The following is a 20,444-nucleotide window of genomic DNA, read 5'->3' as shown; positions in this document are numbered from 1 at the left end:
GTGGACGAATGTGCGCGGGTTAGTGATGCGCGGGTTGACTCATAACCTGCAGTCCCGACGAGTTGAATAAAGAGAAACAATATTTTAAAATATCCATACATTTATAATTATTGTGCAATTTATACAGGCTACAGTATATTGAGGTTTTTCTTTCATGATTTTTATCTATCTGGTATTAGTGCATAAACCTAAACTTTAGGGCTTAACTGTATGCGTCAATCGCCAAATAATGCTTTTGGGAATGGGCAGAAAAATGTAACGTCAATCCACAAAGGCAAAAAGAATATTGTCGAAGTTTAATTCAATAAAACAGCTGCGAAACGAGAGATGAAAAAGAGAAGGGAGGGCCAAAAAAGTAAAGTTTGGAAAATATTTTAAGTGGTAAAAGAGGATGAGAGCAGCGCCGGCTATGTTATGTGTCATGATTGTGAGGCACTATACAAATTCGACAGTCACGGGACTTCAAATAGGCCTATGGCATGTCAATGGAACTGTAGCCTACTGTTTAGATGGGTTAAATGGAAACTGAAATCTGGACACTGACTGTAGGTCTATAACCTCTCACATAGCCTAAATAATAACTCCTGGAGAATGAAGCATTTCTTGAAGTAAAATGATACAACAAATTACGGAGAAATTTGGACTTGGGAACAGGAGTGGAGAGATGGGATTTATTTATTTATGCATCTTGAGAGAAGAGAATGCAATGCTCAGTTAGATACCATCTGTAAAGGTACTGTCTTCATCATAACAGCTAATAGATAGTATTTCAACCACATAAGATTTCAGTTCGGCTTCAATGCATATTTTATCAGAAACAAGTTGGCTCGTTTTCACAGCTTTCTTTTCATTTTACATTTACATTTTAGTCATTTAGCAGACGCTCTTATCCAGAGCGACTTACAGTAGAGTGCATACATTTTATTACATTTTTACATACTGAGACAAGGATATCCCTACCGGCCAAACCCTCCCTAACCCGGACGACGCTATGCCAATTGTGCGTCGCCCCACGGGCCTCCCGGTTGCGGCCGGCTGCCACAGAGCCTGGGCGCGAACCCAGCGACTCTGGTGGTGCAGCTAGCACTGCAATGCAGTGCCCTAGACCACTGCGCCACCCGGGAGGTCTTCCTTACAACCAGTAAAATTTATGTAATTTGAACATTTTGTACAGAAAATATAGACTTTGTTTGTTATTGTATTTTCTTCCCAGTCCCAAAACATCTTTGCTTTGCGAAAGATGACAGCGAAAACTTGATGTCAACTAGATTGAAGCATTCGTTCTATCGATCTATTAGGATACATTATTCTGCTGAGCAAGGGTTTATTTATCTTCTAGGGCCCCATATAATGCCAAAAGAAAAGCTACATGTATCTAATTATAGACAAGTTGACTAACAAATAGCCTACAAAAATGAAAATTATAAGCAGAAACATATCTAAACCAGGCAGCAAAAAAAATCCTGCACCCTGTATCAAAAAAAGCGTACTGCCTTGTTTGACTGTAGTGCGTTTTCTGTATTTACGGCTAGGGTTGGGTGCTGGCCTCAGATTTTCACTTTATCACATACAGTCAGTCGGATGGGTTATTAGCAATTGCCGGTGGGTGAACAAACAGCTGACCTGTGGGCAGTGGCAAACCGTCATTGATCCCCACCTTTTTAGCTAAAAACAGGTATGCATGTTTTTCCATGTTATTTTGACATTAATACCTGTCACATATCAGTTTGCAAACAATGTAAAACAAGAAATAAAATCATTCAGTTAATAAAGCTGCATACAAACTTGGTCTCTTTTTTGCTTTCTTGAGTAAGGCAGCTCCAAAATGCAGGTGTTTCAGCCTAGCTCAGTGCTTTCTATGGTGGAGGGGCAGTCTGTGGTGGTGGGGCAGTCTGTGGAAAATACAGAGTGTAGGGGTTGGTAATGTTCTCTAGTTGCGCTGTGATTGGGTAATGTTTTCTAGTTGCATCGTGATTGGCTCAGTGTTCTGTCACTGAGCCAATCAGTGACAGATGTATGCCATAGAGTGCCCATACATTAGAAGTGCCCATCAAATTTGGCTCAGGGTAATTGGCCACAGATAAAATTGTCAAATCACATTATATCTACAGTAGCTTTGATTGGACTGATCATGTCAACATCATACTGTAATGAAACGGCAGGGAGCAGGTCTCGAACCCTCGACCTTCTAGCCCGAGGTCCGGCGCGCTATCGACTGTGCCCCAAAAGCATGCTCAAGCGGCAGAGACGATTTCCGCGCTTATAAAGACAGGGTCGTTACAATACTTTCAAAATCTTAGCTAGCAAGCTATCTACTGGCAAATGCTTTTTAATCCTTGTCATATGAAGAGAAAAAAATGAAGAGAAATTAGAGATAAAACGTATCGGTGCTCATCAACCATTGGACATAAACATGACACAACAAGTTGGAAGTCGCAAATTCAACAATGAGTGGTTTGGAAGGAAACAGTGGCTACCTGAAAGCATTGCAAAGCCATCACTAACCTGCTATGCAGTGGAGTGGGTGTGGTTTTTAAGGAACGTGATAATTGGCATGCTGACTGCAGGAATGTCCACCAGGGCTGTTGCCAGATAATTTAATATTAATTTCTCTACCATAAATCGCCTCCAACGTCGTTTTAGAGAATGTGGCAGTACCATCAACTGGCCTCACAACCGCAGACCACGTGTATGGCATTGTGTGGGCGAGCAGTTTGCTGATGTTACTGTTGTGATCAGAGTGCCCCATGGTGGCGGTGGGGTTATGGTATGGGCAGGCATGAGCTACGGACAACGAACACTGTCTTGTTTTGCAATACCTGGGAAATAACCACAACCTTTTACGATTCAACTATTCTTACCCCCCTATCTTATAGCCAAATATAGCCCAATGAAACGCCTAGCAATTCTGTTGCTAGCTGCAGCATCTTTTCAGACTATCCTGACGATATTCAGCTACTTTTTAAAAATGTATTTGGAACTTTTAGCCACTTTTGAAAAGTGACTCAAAGCTATAATGCACGCATTTTCCCTCTAAATGACAAAACCAATTTTCTCTGTCATAATTTGAGGAACGTTATTGTGTATTCAACGTAATGACGCAGCAAGTCAACCTGCCTCTTGTCAAAGATATATCCCCTATTCAGATTGAGTTCTGCTTTAAATTCTATCGAAAAAGTAAAACCAACCGAACTTCCCAACTTTCTATACCCCAAAATTTAAACGTACCATGTTCTTTGCTAAATTTATATCGTATGTCAGTCGATTCATAAAAAATATAACATCCTGATGACACAAAACTTTATCGTATCTCTCCGTTATTCCTTAGAATTCATCAGGTTTAGGTAACTTTCTCTTCTATGATACAGCATTTTAAAAATACGACTCCATTCCCAATAGGTTATTCCAGCAGATCATTTGGGAAACACAATGTATTACATAGAAATTGCCTCGCCATTATTTTGAAGGAATTAGTCTCTCAATTCAACCTAAACAAACTATTAAAACGTTCAGTTCATATCTTGAACAAACACTAACAACCATATCTTTCCAGGCAAAACCTATAAATATTTGAATTACAATCAGAATGAATTTTAGTCTATCGATGTCAAGGCTGAGATACGAACCCCAGTCTCCCGCGTTGAAGGCAAAACCTTTACCGCTGAACCACCAACGCTATCGAAATGATTGAGTTTCCCCGCCAACAAGCATATTATTATAATTGTCTGTATTCGCAAACTCCGGCACCGAGACAATTCCCAGAAAATATTACAATTCAAAGGTCCAAGCTTTCCCCCAGCGAGGATTCTCCTTATCCTCTCTACTCCGAATTGGTTTTATTTTTTTCGTTATGTCACCAGCATTCTCCCCGTCGACTGGGAGCCCGTTGGGCACGGCAATACTGCCCTCTTCTGTCCATTCTCTGTATAATTTATTACGGCCACACCCGGTGGGGAAAGTACAAATTGTATCCCGTTCCCGTATAATACCCAATGCTAAATTCAACGTTGTGGTTAAATATACGGATTTGGCAATTATTGTCAAATGTTGAATATACAGGTTTAGTAATTTTATCAAATAGATTAGTACAGTTCAAAACAGGATATGCGTTTACATATGGATATACATTCACACTGTTGCTCTCTTTAATTAAAAACTACTCAACTATAGTACTTATTACTAAATTTAATTAACAATCCCTAATATAAGAAATTGTATCAAATATGTATTCAAATTAATCACAGTCACACACAATAGGGAGTGTATAAATTGTATACATTCAGGGCCAACCGACTGAATATCAAGTGTATTTCATACATACGATTTGAGTCTCACAAATCTTCATTCACGCCAGTAAGGTCTCAGCTTACTTCATACAAACTTGGCATCTCACCTTAATACACTTCATTCACTGTTGCATTAATCCCCACCCTCACTCATAGTTTGGACATATAGCCCATTTGGGCATCTCACCCTTATTCATTCACACTGGCATCTCACCCAGTACATCACATTTATTCATTATATCATAGAATACCTGGCCAGTCAAAATTGCATTCACCACTATGTCTTCCTTATGATTTTTTACCAATATAAACTAATAAAATTTGGTTACTTACATCAAACAGGTGTCTCACAACACTAAATTTGGATAATGCCAATGTGCAGAACTTTAGTATTTCCACAATAGGTTTCTGCTTACCTTTTTAGTTGACCGGTCTGGAGTTGTGAGACACACCCATCTGACGACAGCAATGGTCAATTGGCTGGCACTCCAATGTCCAGCGAGGTCCTTCACCAGATCACGTCGGGGTCACCATATAAGGGATTTGCGTCAATTCAATCTGGTATCAGGACAAAATGTGATTCAGAGTCACCGAATATACTTTAAGTATTTTTATTAAACTCAAGCAATAAATGGTAAATGCAATTTTCGTATATACGAGTTCTCTGTATCACCTCGCAGGATAGAACAGAGAACTGGCAGGATGTTGGTAAACAGCTGTTCTTATACGGTGACAGACGTATACGAACAGCTGTTTACTTGTTGGCCTGTCACAGCAGAGGCTGAGCGTGGTTTAAACTTTGCTCAGCCTATCGCCGGCGCTCAGGCTAGTCCCAGCCTCTTGGCGCTTTTTGGTGTCCCGGCGCTGTTGCTGTGTAGATTACGCCCCTCACCCCAGAGGCTGAGGTCAGACAGCTCTGCAACATTGTCTGAGCTATTTGCACCTGCATACAAAGCACACTGTTCTCGCTCAAGGCTAACCACAGCTTCCCAGCACACTTATCTGGAGCTAACTGTTACTTCCAGCACACACACACACACAGACACCCAGGCGCCCAGGCTAACAGTTGCTAATATTATATCACATGTGATATAGCATTGGCGTTATAGTGCTATAAACACCAATTCTAACACCTCTTTCTTTCAGAGGACCCGTGAACACGAGCTCCACATGCTGTTTGAACTTACGCCATGCATCGGGTAAGTTTGTAGACTCCTAGTCCATTCCAGGTGAAGGAACTCCAGAAAAATCCATCTTGTAAGACCTTTTACTCAGACACCATGTCTTGTTTTACACGCTTTGTACAAAATAATAAAATGCAGTACTACAGGATATGTCTTAACGTAGCTCTTTATTAGCTAGCTGTAACTGGCGTGTTCACATATCGCCAACCAGGATCAAACTGACCATCACCTAACCATTTGGGTGGTCTTAACCAATCATAGCACAGTATGATATGGCGGTAAAATGCATCCAATTACAATTCAGTATGTTTACACATATGAATATTACAAACACAATGGATTTTTATTGATGTAAATTTGAAAGCACCATGTAAACAAACTCATGAGGCCTATTGTCATGCCATTCATCCACCGCCATCACCTCATGTTTCAGCATGGCAATGCACGGCTTCATGTCGCAAGGATCTGTGCCCAATTCCTGGAAGCTGAAAATGTCCCAGTTCGTTCATGGCCTGCATACTCACCAGACATGTCACCCATTGAGCACATTTGGGATGCTCTGTATCGACATGTGTTCCAATTTCTGCCAATATCCAGCAACTTCGCACAGCCATTGACGGTGAGTGTAACAACGTTCCACAGGCCACAATCAACAGCCAGATCAACTCTATGCAAATGAGATGTATTGCGCTGCCTGAGGCAATTGGTGGTGATCACACCAGATACTGACTGGTTTTCTGATCCACGTCCCTACGTTTTTTTTAAGGTATCTGTGACCAGCAGATGCATATATTCCCAATCATGTGAAATCTATAGATTAGGGCCAAACTAATTTACTTAAATTGACTGATTTCCTCACATGAACTGTAACTCAGTAAAATCTGTGAAATTGTTACATTTTGAGTTTATTTTTGTTCAATATTGTACAATATAAAAAAACTCACATTGTAGACAAACCCTTTTCCATCAGTAAACTCAGAGAACAAGTGTAAATTATACATTTACGTTATGGACATGAATGGGTTAATGTGCAATTGAAGATTATTTTCTCCTTCATAACATAAGTGATATGCAAAGCACTGTGTGCGTCAGTGGGGCATGCCAGCACCGCGTTGATGTGTAGAATAACCGCTTCCAAAATTCAAATCCACTGCCGCCGAAGCAAAAGCGGAACTCTCTAAGATGCTGTAACTAGCTAGCTACAATGTTTCCAAACAATTTATCGTGATTTTATCGTCTTTTGTAAGTACAAAACTAGCTAGCTAGTCATAAAACGAAAACTGTTCATTCTTGTTTATCAGTAACGTATTTAGCATGCTAACGCGTTAGTTAGCTAGCTAAATATCTAAAGTTAGTTACTAGCGTTTTTTTGCAAGAGAAAGCTAGCTATATTATTGGATGTGGCAAGACCGATACAGCTAGCACTAGGTTGATGGTTAACGCTTGTTTGCGTTGTCAGCTAGTTAGCAAACGGCTGTTAACAATCTTTGTTTACAGAGTTAAAGTTAGCTAGCTAACTACATCGTTAGCCAAGGCATACATTTGAGGTAGGTAGGTAGTTGTAAACAAACCCATTTCCCCCAGTGCATGGCCTGTTGCGCATTAATGATGCCCGAAGAAGTTCAGACCATAGCGGCTTGTTCCGATCCATTGACTGACAATAATCAGAATTCTTTCTTACATTCTACTTTGGAACAGTTCTTTACTGCAAAAACACGTACACTTAAAATTGATAAAACTGATGCTGTAGCTGTCATTGAACTTCAGAGATATTTGACAGAACAACAAAATGTTGTAAAACAACAACCTCTTGACAACTACAGCTATGACATGATAGTGACTGATGGAGTCTGGCAGGCCAAGTGCATTCTTGACTGTAGTTTAAATCATCTGATCCACAAAAACATTATTCGTAGTGGAATTGATATCAACATCACCCAGTGCTCATTTGTTTACAATGAGAGAAGATTGGGTCAGGGTTGTGTTTGCATCGAGAAGATTGAACATGGTTCAAAGGAGTCTAATGTGTTGCGCAAGATTAAGGACTTGGATTCCCTCCCCATGATTTCAAAGGATGGCTTTGGGAACATTGTGGCATTGCAAAGTGATTCACCCCTGCAGGTGGGCCGCAAGCATTACCTGTCTCTTTGGAATAACGAGGACCCTGAAGGCAGACTATGGGTTCCAGATGTCCCCCCATCAGATGTGGTGCTGGATGGTAAGATGTGAATTTAAGTTGCTGACTTTTGTGAGAAACCACAATCTCCAACAGAAATCGTGATAAGATATTTTGTTTTCAACAGTGTCAAAGATGACCCTCCTGTGTGATCTAGAGTCATTACTCGGATGCATGTTTCGACCTCTCCCCCTGATAGTGAGGGTGATTCATAAATCCAGACTTCGGTATTATGGAAAACCTGGACTCAAGATTTATTACCCGTACCAGGTGAGGCAGAAACATATAATCAAGTATCTGTACCATACCATTGACCTTCTCTACTGAGCCCTGACACTATAATTCATGTCTCTTCGAATGTTGTCAGGATTCTGTATGAAGTGTCTCATCAGGATTGTATGTTTAATTCTCTATTCTCCAGGCCTACTTTGAGGTTGCAGACCAGAGTGGCACCATGTCACTTGTCCTGTGGAATGAGCTGTGCCCAGAATGGTACCAGAGACTGAATGTTGGAACTGTGCTCTATCTCCAAAACTACACCCTCAAGCAGAGCTATCAGAACAGGTCACGACCTCACATAGACAACCACAGAATGAAGAGTTTTCACTCAGTAGGTACTGAACCAAGTCATTCACAACTTAGTAAATCAACATTACCAGTATGTTGCCAGGCATCACACCTGAGTAGTCATTTTGAGAGAACATTCTGTCTGATTCTTTGCAAAATGTTCATTTTAGTATGAATTTTGACTTTGCTTGCCTTGCAGAAATTTGTCTGAATCCACGGAATCCCACTGCAGTCCTTACTGTGGTTCCAGCCAAGAGTGTGCCACCTCAATGGGGCTTGCCTGAGGTTTCCTACCAGTTCGCCATTAGGTAAGTTCACAACCACATTATGGAGTTGAAATTAGATTTTATGTAAAAACAAAGGCCTTTCCCTGGGTAACATTTCCAACATTACTAAGCAGTCTTTATAATCTGCCTGAACTACTTATAAAATGTTTTTCTTCTAGATCAGAACTGGACAGCTTGGCCAGCAATTCTGCATGTGATGTCATTGGCTTGGTAACTTTTGTGAGTCGGGTGGAGAGAATAAAGAGTAAGGGGAACACAGGTAAGAGTTGCTCATTACACTTGAACTACTCACTTATTTCTCACTATTAGGTAATTCCATGTGAAAGTGTAACACAAATGCCCATCATTTATTCATTTTTTTGCAGGCCCAGAAAAATACTGGACTTACCGCTGGGTCCATGCAGTGGATGGAACATCCAATATTCCTTTCATTTTGGAGATTTTTGCTTCTTCACAACCAGAAATATTCAATGGGCTATACCCAAGTAAATATGACAGTTAGTATAATACCAACAATTCCATAGATAAACTGCAACACAATTCTCCTAAATGTACTTATTTTCTCCCTGCTCTGCACCCTCCCCTCTTCCCAATGCAGTGACATACTTGGTCTGCACTCAGATGAGGAAGTGTCAAGAGCAAGACTCACTGCCTTACCTCACCAGCAGCTGTGAGACACAGATATTCACTACAGGTAAATGCTGCTGTCATTTGCAAAGAAACAAAAGATCAAATCAAAGTTTGTCACATGCACAAAATACAGTGGATGTGACGACAGTACAGTGAAATGCTTACTTGTCTTCCTCAACAGTACAGAATACATGTAGATTAATAAAAGTAAAACATACTAATAAAATAGCAGACAAGGTAATACAATATATAATAAACACACAAGAATTGTCCCTTATATACAGTGGTGTAAAGTACTTAAGTTGTTTTTTGGGGTATCTGTACTCTTTACTCTTTTATAAACTTTTACTCTACTACATTCTTAAAGAAAATAATGTACTTTTTGCTCCTTACATTTTCCCTGACACCCAAATGTACTTGTAACTTTTTGAATGCTTAGCAGGACAGGAAAATTGTCTAATTCACACACTTATCAAGAGTACATCCCTGGTCATCCCTAATGCCTCTGATCTGGCAGACTCACTAAACACAAATGCTTAGTTTGTAAATTATGTCTGAGTGTTGAACTGTGACCTTGGCTATCCGTAAATGTAAAAAAATATACATATATATTGTCTGGTTTGCTTAATAAGACATTTTAAATGATTTATACTTTTGATATTTAAGTATATTTAAAACCAAATACTTTTAGATTTTTACTGAAGTAGCATTTTACTGGGTGACTTAGTTGAGTCATTTTCTTTTACGGGGTGTCTTTTACTCAAGTATGAAAATTGGGTACTTTTCCCACAACTGCTTATCAAACAAATGCAAAACATTGTGAAACAGAAAAGATCAACAGTAAAACTCCTCTATTTAAAAAGGAATATATGGAGAAACGCACTGCAACTTAGTTAAGATATAGTATGTAGTTGTTATACTTGATCAGATGTAGTTTTCCCTCAGGGTATCACAAGGGCCAGCCCTACGTGTCAGACCCCAGGGTGAAGAGCTTCATCCAATGGACCAAGACTCTGAAGGACAGTGTCATGCTGAAGAAGACTGCTGTTGGTGGCCATTACTGCTTCCCTCACGCCCCTCTTATCTTCACACAGTCTGTGGCAGATGGCTCAGGTAAAAGAGGTGAACCTTTTTCAAGTAGGAAAGATCTACATCTGTCTGTAATATGCACCACTGTTTTGTTTGTATGCTTGTTTAACTACAGCAGACATCACCATTTTAAATTGTTTTCATAATTATAGTGCATTTGCAAACTATTCAGCCTCATGACCTTTCAACATTTTGTTACGTTAGACTTATTCTAAAATAGATTTTTTTGCAATGTATTAAAAATCTGAAATATATTTACATAAGTATACAGACCCTTTACTCAGTACTTTGTTGAAGCACCTTTGGCAACGATTACAGCCTCGAGTCTTCTTGGGTATGACGCTACAAGCTTGGCATGTCTGTTTTGGGGAGTTTCTCCCATTCTTCTCTGCAGATCCTCTCAAGTTCTGTCAGGTTGGATGGGGAGTGTTGCTGTACAGCTATTTTCAGGTCTCCAGAGATGTTTGATCGGGTTCAAGTCCGGGCTCTGGCTGGGCCACTCAAGGACATTTTCCCGAAGCCACTCCTGCGTTGTCTTGGCTGTGTGCTTAGGGTCGTTGTCCTGTTGGAAGGTGAACTTTCGCTCCAGTCTGAGGTCCTGAGTGATCTGGTGCAGGTTTTCATCAAGGATCTCTCTATTCTTTGCTCTGTTCATCTTTCCCTCGATCCTGACGAGTCTCCAATTCCCTACTGCTGAAAAACATCCCCACAGCATGCTGCCACCACCATGCTTCACCGTAAGGATGGTGCCAGGTTTCCTCCAGATGTGAAGCTTGGCATTCAGGCCAAAGAGTTGGTTTCATCATAACAGAGAATCTTGTTTCTAATGGTCAGAGTCCTTTAGGTGCTTTTTGGCAAACTCCAAGAGGGCTGTCATGTGCATTTTTCCTGAGGAGTGTCTTCTGTCTGGCCAGTCTACCATAAAGGCCTGATTGGTGGAGTGCTGTAGAGATGGTTGTCCTTCTGGAATGTTCTCCCATCTCCAGAGGAACTCTGGAGCTCTGTTAGTGACCATCGGGTTCTTTGTTACCTCCCTGACCAAGGCCCTTCTCCCCCGATTGCTCAGTTTGGCTGGGCGGCCAGCTCCTAGGAAGAGTCTTGGTGGTTCCAAACTTCTTCCATTTAATAATGATGGAGGCCACTGTGTTGTTGGAGACCTTCAATGCTGAGAATTTATGTTGATACCATTCCCCAGATCTGTGCCTCAACATAATCCTGTCTCGAAGCTATACGGACAATTCCTTCGACCTCATGGCTTGGTTTTTGCCCTGACATGTACTGTCAACTGTGGGACCTTTTATATAGACAGGTGTGTACCTTTCCAAACCATGTCTAATCAATTGAGTTTACCAGAGGTGGACTCCAAGTTGTAGAAACATCAAGGACGATCAATGGAAACGATGCACCTGCACTCAATTTCGAGTCTCAATACTTATGTAAATAAGGTGTTTCTGTTTTTTATTTGTAATACATTTGCTAAAACTTGTTTTTGCTTTTTATTATGGGGTATTGTGCGTAGATTGAGGAAATGTTCTTATTTAATCATTTTTAGAATAAGGCTATAACAACAAAATGTGGAAAAAGTCAAGGGGTACTTTCCAAATGCACTGTATTTCCCATCTCAGCTCAAGTTCCTCTAGTTGCTGCAAATGACTTGAAGAGTGAGATGGAGGGTCTGCATTATCGTGAGCACAAGCGGCTGGCAATCCAAGGACAGATCATGGCTGTGCAGTATGTGACATTGCCAGAGGAGACTCTGTCAGACCAGGTAGGCTTCATAGATGTATAACAGACTTCATGTAATTTCAACACACTTAGTAGATGCGTTGTTTTTTTACAAGAAAGATAAACAGGATGAATTGCAAGATAAAAAAACACCAGTTGCCTGTACAGAACTTTATAGGTATTGTCATTGGTCAGGCAAGTTTATAATGTAATGCCTGATTCTCTCCAGCAGATGGTTCAGTCTGTTGTGGCTGTATCTGACCCACCCAGTGATCAGAGGACTGTAGAAGTGACTCAGATGCTGATAAACAGGGAAACAGCGCCCTCTAGTGTGCAGAGCTCACCCAGCAGACGGAAAAGAAAACAAGCCAAGAAGAGGTGAGTAATCTCCAAGTGGAGCGGAGAGAAATTGAGCAATTCTGCATATTTTTACATTTTTTGATGTGTGTTAAATTATAATAATCTCATCGGTGCCTGCGGTCTGTTGACCTCGTTCTGGATCCGAATCTGGACCACGGTCCACTTGTTTAGCATGGCTACCCTAAAACAAGGGTAGGCTATTAAACATTCAAAATTGTTCTTATAACTCCCCTTTACTATGGCACTGGAAATTAGATTAGCATATTTTCACTTGAATGTTTTAGAATTTTTTGTTGTCTTTTAGAGTGATGAAGCGATGCTACATTACTCGTGCCAGGATGCAAGAGAAAAGGTAATGAATTAACTATCCTCAACCATCCCAGGTCACTGTAATAATTTCTCTATGCCCATCAGGGACCCACCGAGTAGCTCAGGTTATGGTGAGCGCTTTGTCTGTTCACAGAGAGGCTGGCCATGGCTTAACAGAAGAGGAGCTAGGTGAAGAGGAGAGTGATTCTGAAACAGAGGAAGTTGGTCCACTAGAAAAAAGAACTGACCAAACTAGAGCCAGTGGACAACTAGGTCCACCAGGTATGAGTGTTTTGCCATATTAACATAATCTCACCACTTATCTTTGTGGCCTAACTTGTATTCCTCTCTGTATGGGTTAAGCATGGCTAGTGAAGTGTGGGGGCTAGCCAGAGATATTAACTATGCTGTTTGTCTGGAAACCATGGAAACTACTTGCCATTGCATCATTCATGTGGGATGTTACAAGGCTAGTGACATTGATAGGCCTATATTATTTTGTTTCTAAGATATTCCACAGAGTGAAGGCGCTACTGGAGAGAGAGCAGTTGCACACTGTGATAGGACATCGTGGGAAAGCAGCTCGTGGCCAAAGCAGAGACAAGAAGTGTTAGAATATTTACATCCTGGTGGTGTGTACTCAGAGAGCCTTTCTCAGAGATTCAGATTTGAAGACAAGACCCTTCTGCTGCAGCAGAGTAACCTACATGCTGCTAGGTGGACTCCAGAGCAAACCACAGACACCCTCTCACCAGTAACCTGCAAAGGATACTATAAAATCACAATATTAGGTAATGTAGAGCTCATGTAAATCATTTGTTTGTCATTTCTTTCATATGATTGCAGTTAATCTGTGATTTTTATTGTTCTCAGGGGTAAAGGTAAGCCGGTCCGATACAGAGTACCGGCAAAATAAAGTGCCGATACGGCGTACTGGTAAAACATGAGCCTATCACAATAATTAAATCAAATATGAAAACTTTAGGCTATTGTACCATCATTTATTGTTGGCGCCTGTCAGCCGCATGAGAAATGAGTGAATGGACTTAAAACCTGGTGGTATAGCTCCAAAATGCGGTGTGGTTTGAGGTAAACGCAACATTTTAGCTAGGCAGAGATGATTTGCCGGGACTGTGATGCAAGCGGACACCAGTGAGTGGACACAATCAATTCAGGCTGCAAGTCTCTCCAAAGACAATTGCCGAATATCATCATTTTTGGAGTGTTTTAATAGATATCTCTTTCCATTCATCAAATGTCGGGTGCACAGTACAGTTTTAGATGCTGGAATTATTTTAGTGGACCAACGGATGTGATTTGTTTGACAATCAGATAAAAACATCATGCCTGGTTGTGTTCATGGCCCATTAAAAGGCAGTGGTGTAAAATACTTAAGTTGTTTTTTGGGGTATCTGTACTTTACTATTCATTTTGTACAACTTTTACTTTATTCCTAACTAAAACAATTAACTTTTTACTCCATGCATTTTCCCTGACACCCAAAAGTACTCATCCTAACCATTAAATATGTAACATGAAAAGGGTCCAAGTCATACGCTAAAAGACAACATCCCTACTGCCTTTGATCTGGCGGACTCACTAAACACACATGCTTCATTTGTAATTTATGTCTAAGTGTTGAGCTGTGACCCTGGTTATCTGTAAATTTAAAAAGCAATATGGCTCCATCTGGTTTACTTAATAAGGAATTTGAAATGATTTTGTACTTTTGATACTTAAGTATATTTTATCCAATACATTTACTTTTGATACTTAAGTATACTTAAAACTAAATACTTGTAGACCTTTTACTCAAGTAGTATTTCACTGGGTGACTTTTACCTTAATAGAAAATGACTCAAGTATGACAATTGGGTACTTTTCCACCACTGTTAAAAGGTAATACAGGTGACATGTCTTTACTATTAGACTCATCAAAAATATGTGCACATGCGAGGTCCTATACCGGGAATAAATGTAATCTACTGTCACCCCTGATTTTAAAATAAAATAAAAGTATACATCCTTAGTGTTTTTTTAAAAATTACTTGTTTAATTTCAGGGCCTTCCGTGTGGCGCAGCGGTTTAAGACACTGCATCGGGTTCGATCCCAGGCTGTGCAACAGCCGGCCGTGACCGGGAGACCCATGAGGCGGCGCACAATTGGCCCAGCGTCGTCTAGGTTAGGGCAGGGTTTGGCTGGCTGGGATTTCCTTGTCCCCTCTAGCGACTCCTTGTGACGGGCTGGGTGCCTGCAAGCTGACTTCTGTCGCCAGTTATACGGTGTTTCCTCTGACACATTGGTGTGGCTGGCTTCCGGGTTAAGCGAGCAGTGTGTCAAGAAGCAATGCGGCTTGGCAGGGTCGTGTTTCGGGGGCCGCACAGCTCTCGACCGTCACAAAAAGGGCTAACAAGTACACACAAAAAAACGAATTGCATTGTTTTACTGTAAAATGTACACACACACTAACATGTCTCTCTCTCTGGCAGGTATAAACCAGCAGATGGCCATCGATGCTGCCTTTGTTCCTGTGATGTCATCTGGGGACCCCAGGTCCTTAGGTCTAACTCAAGACCCCCATGACAACACACTTCTGTCCTGCCTGTCTGCAGGCTTCATCTGCCCTCTCGCAGACCCCCTGAGCCAGAGTGAGGTTGCTCTCCCTGAACCAGGTAACACACCGGGTAGAGTGGTAGGGGAGGGTGAAGGTTAAACACACCCCTGAGAGCAAGTCATGGGGCAGTGCTTTTAGCTAAGGTAAAACTCCAGGCTATTTAAGGAGTGCTATTTGTGGTTCTTGACCTGCTCACATGCATATTTACAATATCAAATTTCCTAATGTTGACCTCCAAATGGGGCTTTCAACTCTAAAACTTGAGTCCACTTAAGAAAGCAGTTATGGCAAATCAAATGCGCTGTCCATTTTAGGCTAGACTGAGTATTGATTACATGGTACAGTACAAGGTCAAATCAAACAATTGATATGGTAGATTGTCAACGTATAATATTAGGCATTTATTAATTACATACACTGAGTATACTCAAACATTAGGAACTTCTTCCTAGTATTGAGTTGCTGGTCCATGTTGACTCCAATGGTTCCCACAGTCGTGTCAAGTTGGCTGGATGTCCTTTGGGTGGTGGACCCTTCTTGATACACACAAAAAACTGTTGAGCATGAAAAACCAAACAGCAGTTCTTGACGGCTACTACCATACCCCGTTCAAAAGCACTTAAATATTTTGTCTTGCCCATTCACCCTCTGAATGGCACACATACACAATCCATGTCTCAATTGTCAAGGCTTAAATACTTTTAACTTGTTTCCTCCCCTTCATCTACACTGATTTGAAGTGGATTTAACAAGTGACATCAATAACTTTCACCTGGTCAGTTAAGGAGTTAATGGTTTGTATACTCAGTGTAGAATGTAGACACTGTTTTTGGGAGGTTTGCATACATAATGTTTCCAACAATTTTAAATATTCTGAAGTTAATTTGTATATGCTGGTTTTTCTTTTTATCTTTCAGAGGAGATTTTAGCAACTGCTGAGGAGCTGAAAGACACCCATCTTGTGTGTATCCTTGACCTCTGTCATCTGGGAGGAGAGAAAGTGGAGGTTATCATCTCCAAGGTGTATAGAATGACTGACATTGCTTTGGTATAGATATTGGACCACAGTATGTGTTGTTTTTGTCTGACAAATCTGAAAAGAATGTGTTCTTTGTTAACATGATTAGCCGGAAATATTTTTGTAGATTTTTTTTAAACTGGGGGTTTCGAAAAAAACACAATTTCTACAACAAATAAAATAATCACATTTTAAAGAGGATTCGTAAACTTTTTTTACTTATATATTTGTCAAATCGTCTTCCACATTCACATGCTTAATGTTTATTTATGCCATAGCGTAAAGACAAGCTACATGGGCTCTGGAAAAAAGTACTATGCAGACGGTAACATGGGCTCTGGAACTATGCAGACGGTAAAATAGTTGAGTTCTGTTAAACATCCTGAAACAGGATATAGTTTAAACATTTGAGCTATAGTGTGGTTACTAAACTGGTTTCACATTAGGCTGAACTTTCCAACTTGTGATGCTGTAAACGTAGGAATTTCCTAAATTATTTTGCTTGAACTTTGGTGTTTCAAGCCTACAGTGTCATGTATTATCTTGTGCACTGTTATGGCAGCAGTAGTGTATTGACATTTCATGCGTTTGTTGACACAGCTAATTTTAAATCCTGCTAGAACATTTCCTCTTACACTTTCGATAGCACACTGGCTGAAACTAATGAAGACAGATCATGATGTGTTGGATTACAACACTGCAATATCACAAACAAAATCATGTGTCAAATCAACAATATGCTGTATTCTTTTTCCAGGCTTGCATTCACAGGTAAACTTGGACTAAACAAATGCAAAGCTAGTGAGCAAGGTCCACTAAGATAAGAGAGAGACTGATGTATACTTGGTTTAGGTTACAGAGAAGGCAGGTGTCAGTTTACTGCCTACAGCACAGCGCCCCAGGCAGACGATGATCAGGAAGACGGGGCTTGACTCAACTATCGATTATGTCGTCCCCAGTGACCGTACATATATACCTCAACCAGAAGCCATAGATTACAGGCAACATCCGCACTGAGCTAAAGGGTAGAGCTGCCGCTTTCAAGGAGCGGGACTAACCTGGAAGCCTATAAGAAATCTTGCTATGCCCTCCGACGAACCATCAAACAGGCAAAGCGTCAATACAGGACTAAGATTGAATCGTACTACACCGGCTCCGATGCTCATCAGATGTGGCAGGGCTTGCAAACTATTAGACTACAAAGGGAAGCACAGCTGCGAGCTGCCCAGTGACACAAACTTACCAGACGAGCTAATTTAATTCTATGCTCACTTCGAAATAAGTAACACTGAAACATGCTTGCGAGCACCAGCCGTTCTGGACGACTGTGTGATCATGCTCTCTGTAGCGACGAGTAAGACCTTTGAACAGGTCAACATTCACAAGGCCGCAGGGCCAGACGGATTACCAGGACGCATGCGCTGACCAACCTGCAAGTGTCTTCACTGACGTTTTCAACCTGTCCCTAACTGAGTCTGTAATACCAACATGTTTCAAGCAGACCACCATAGTCCCTGTCCCCAAGAACACTAAGGTAACCTGCCTAAATGACTACCGAACCGTAGCACTCACGTCGGTAGCCATGAAGTGCTTTGAAAGGCTAGTCATGGCTCACATCAACACCATTAGCCCAGAAACCCTAGACCCACTCCAATTTGCCTAATGCCCCAACAGAGCCACAGATGATGCAATCTCTATTGCACTCAACACTGCCCTTTCCCACCTGGACAAAAGGAACACCTATGTGAGAATGCTATTCATTGACTACAGCTCAGCATTCAACACCATAGTACCCTCCAAGCTCTTCATTAGTAGGCTTGAGGCCCTGGGTCTGAACCCCACCCTGTGCAACTGGTTTCTGGACTTCCTGACGGGCCGCCCCCCAGGTGGTGAAGGTAGAAAACAACATCTCCGCTTCGCTAATCCTCAACACAAGGGTGCATGCTCAGCCCCCTCCTGTACTCTCTGTTCACCCATAACTGCGTGGCCACGCATGACTCCAACTTAAACATCAAGCTTGCAGACGACAACAGTAGTAGGCTTGATTACTAACAACGACGAGACGGCCTACAGGGAGGTGGTTAGGGCTCTGGGAGTGTGGTACTAGGAAAATAACCTCTCGCTCAATGTCAACAAAACGAAGGAGATGATTGTGGACTTCAGGAAACAGCAGAGGGAGCACCCCCCTATCCACATCGACAGGACTGCAGTGGAGAAGTTGGAAAGCTTTATTTTCCTCGGCGTACCCATCACTACCTGCCCTCCACGACAACTACAGCACCCGATGTCACAGGAAGGCCAAAAAGATCAAGGACACCAACCACCCAAACCACTCCCTGTTCACCCCGCTATCATCCAGAAGACGAGGTCGGTATTGGGGCATCAAAGCTGAGACAGATGCTGTTTTTCAATCTTAAGACCATCAGACTTAAATAGCCATCAGAGGCTGCTGCTGTGTGTGTGTGTGTATGTGTGTGTGTATATATATATATATATATATATAAAAAAGACTCAATCAGTGGCCACTTTAATAAATGGAACACTAGTCACTTTAATGTTTACATATTTTGCATTACTCATCTCATTAGTATATACTGTATTCTATTCTACTGTATTTTAGTCTATGCTCACCCATATTTATATATTCTTAATTCCATTCCTTAGATTTCTGTGTATTGTGAACTTGTTAGATATTACTGTTGGAGCTAGAAACAAGTATTTCGCTACACCCACAATAATATCTGCTAAACATGTGTATGTGAACAATCAAATTTGACCTGATTTGATTTTAGAGAAGCTTTTTCTGCTCATGGTAAATTGCTGGGAACTTTTACTTCATCATGAAACATGAGAACAACACTTTACATGTTGTGTTTCTGTGTTTGTTCAGTGTGACTGTACTGGGTCTTTAATACTGTGTGTGTAGGCTAGGTAATACAGGCGGCCGGTGGTATCTTAATTGGGGAGGACGGGCTCTTCGTAATGGCTGGAACGGAATTCATGAAATGGTATTAAAAATGTAATTCTATTCGAGCCATTATGAGCTGTTCTCCCCTCAGCAGCCTCCTGTGCTAGGTATGATTCTGTTAACTTTTGTAAGTTATACTGTATGTTGGCCACATTTGTATCTAAAATAGGCAATGGTGTTTTCTAGTATTTTTTTTTTTTAGGAGCAAATGGATTACATGCAAATGACACTTGATTTTATGATACAGTATGTCTATATTGCTTAAGGAATTACATACTGTACGAGAGCAAGATTAATTAAATTAATTTGTACATGAATTGACCAAGTGTTCACTTTTTTTTCTAAATCAGAGGACAAGCCTTGGGACGAGTTATGGTTGCATTTCATCGTTCAGTACGTGGGCTTCTATACATCTAGGACCAAACGTCTAGCAACCTAAAGGCTGCGTGTTTGACAACTTTAGCATGTTAGCTAATGTCAAAGGTTGCGTCAATCAAATCTGGTATCAGGATATGTGATTCAGTCACTGATTATACTATAATTATCTTTATTTAACACAAGTGATAAATGGTAAACGCAATTTTCGTATATACGGGTTCACTGTATCACCACGCAGGGTAAAGCAGAGAACTGACTGAAATAGTGCAGACATCTTCTTTTATACTGTTCCAGAGTTAGTTCCAACTTTAGAGTTGGCCTGTCACAGAGGCTTAGCGTGGTTTAAACTTGCTAGCCTATCGGTGGTGCCCAGACACAGCACTCAGGATTGAAATGACTGGAATGGTGTTTGTGAAGATTGAGCTGGTTTGTTGGTTTCTACTCATTCCTCCGTTCCTGTTTTCTTGTTATTCAGCCTTTTTCCATCTTGTCTCAACCTTGTGGTTTGCACAGTCGACACCCTAGATTAACAACAGCTTTTCTGCAGTCACACTATGTTTTGTGATTAACATGTCCTACTTCTATAAGGCATATATTTATGTTAAAAGAGAACAAAACCATCCTTTACAATCCCCCTTTTTACACCCCTCGCGGGTGTAAATACTAAGAAAAAGATACCATCACATTCAATGATCGAGACACACCTACCAGGTTGTAGTTAAACCCGAGAACTTTAAACCCTTAAAGACCATTCAGAACACAGCTCTTTTTTATTGGTGTTTTTATGATTCCCCCTTTTGTCACCCGCAAGGGTGTCACTCACCAAAAACAACATTATTGATATTAGAAAAC

General features: G+C 41.0%; 1 protein-coding gene and 1 long non-coding RNA gene across 6 annotated transcripts; one reads left to right on the top strand and one right to left on the bottom strand.

The window, feature by feature from the left end:
* Positions 1–657: 657 nt before the first annotated feature.
* On the bottom strand, positions 658–5,561 carry LOC129868632 (uncharacterized). 2 transcript variants are annotated; one of them, XR_008761788.1, is made up of 4 exons: positions 5,474–5,561; positions 4,960–5,229; positions 4,703–4,844; positions 658–1,892 (listed from the first exon to the last, which is right to left on the bottom strand). It is a non-coding gene; the product is annotated as an uncharacterized LOC129868632 (long non-coding RNA). The 2 variants fall into 2 exon arrangements; XR_008761787.1 differs by having other exon boundaries at positions 4,703–5,229.
* LOC129868629 (RPA-related protein RADX-like) lies at positions 5,169–16,442 on the top strand. Of its 4 annotated transcripts, XM_055942772.1 has the most exons (17): positions 5,169–5,485; positions 5,904–6,089; positions 7,592–7,688; positions 7,774–7,916; positions 8,068–8,260; positions 8,413–8,521; positions 8,659–8,759; positions 8,866–8,985; positions 9,099–9,194; positions 10,076–10,243; positions 11,845–11,987; positions 12,174–12,322; positions 12,609–12,656; positions 12,768–12,895; positions 13,123–13,404; positions 15,104–15,286; positions 16,146–16,442. In XM_055942772.1, the coding sequence occupies exons 1-17, from the start codon at positions 5,477–5,479 to the stop codon at positions 16,280–16,282; spliced, it is 2,292 nt and encodes a 763-aa protein (XP_055798747.1). In that variant the 5' UTR covers positions 5,169–5,476; the 3' UTR covers positions 16,283–16,442. The 4 variants fall into 4 exon arrangements, with proteins under 4 accessions (XP_055798747.1, XP_055798746.1, XP_055798745.1 ...); XM_055942771.1 differs by lacking the exon at positions 5,169–5,485 and having other exon boundaries at positions 5,853–6,089; XM_055942770.1 differs by lacking the exons at positions 5,169–5,485; positions 5,904–6,089 and having other exon boundaries at positions 6,573–7,688; positions 12,177–12,322.
* The last annotated feature ends 4,002 nt before the right edge of the window (positions 16,443–20,444 follow it).

This window comes from Salvelinus fontinalis, chromosome 13 (genome assembly GCF_029448725.1).
Source record: "Salvelinus fontinalis isolate EN_2023a chromosome 13, ASM2944872v1, whole genome shotgun sequence".
NCBI lineage: Eukaryota > Metazoa > Chordata > Actinopteri > Salmoniformes > Salmonidae > Salvelinus > Salvelinus fontinalis.
Note: the sequence above shows the minus strand (reverse complement) of the source record. Positions and strands in the feature narration are given on the sequence as shown.

Coding starts and splice junctions, on each gene's coding strand:
- LOC129868629 (XM_055942769.1), top strand. CDS start 7,058: ATGGCCTGTTGCGCATTAATGATGCCCGAAGAAGTTCAGACCATAGCG. Junction 7,689..7,773: donor ATCAGATGTGGTGCTGGATG/GTAAGATGTGAA, acceptor TGTTTTCAACAG/TGTCAAAGATGACCCTCCTG. Junction 10,244..11,844: donor GTCTGTGGCAGATGGCTCAG/GTAAAAGAGGTG, acceptor TTCCCATCTCAG/CTCAAGTTCCTCTAGTTGCT.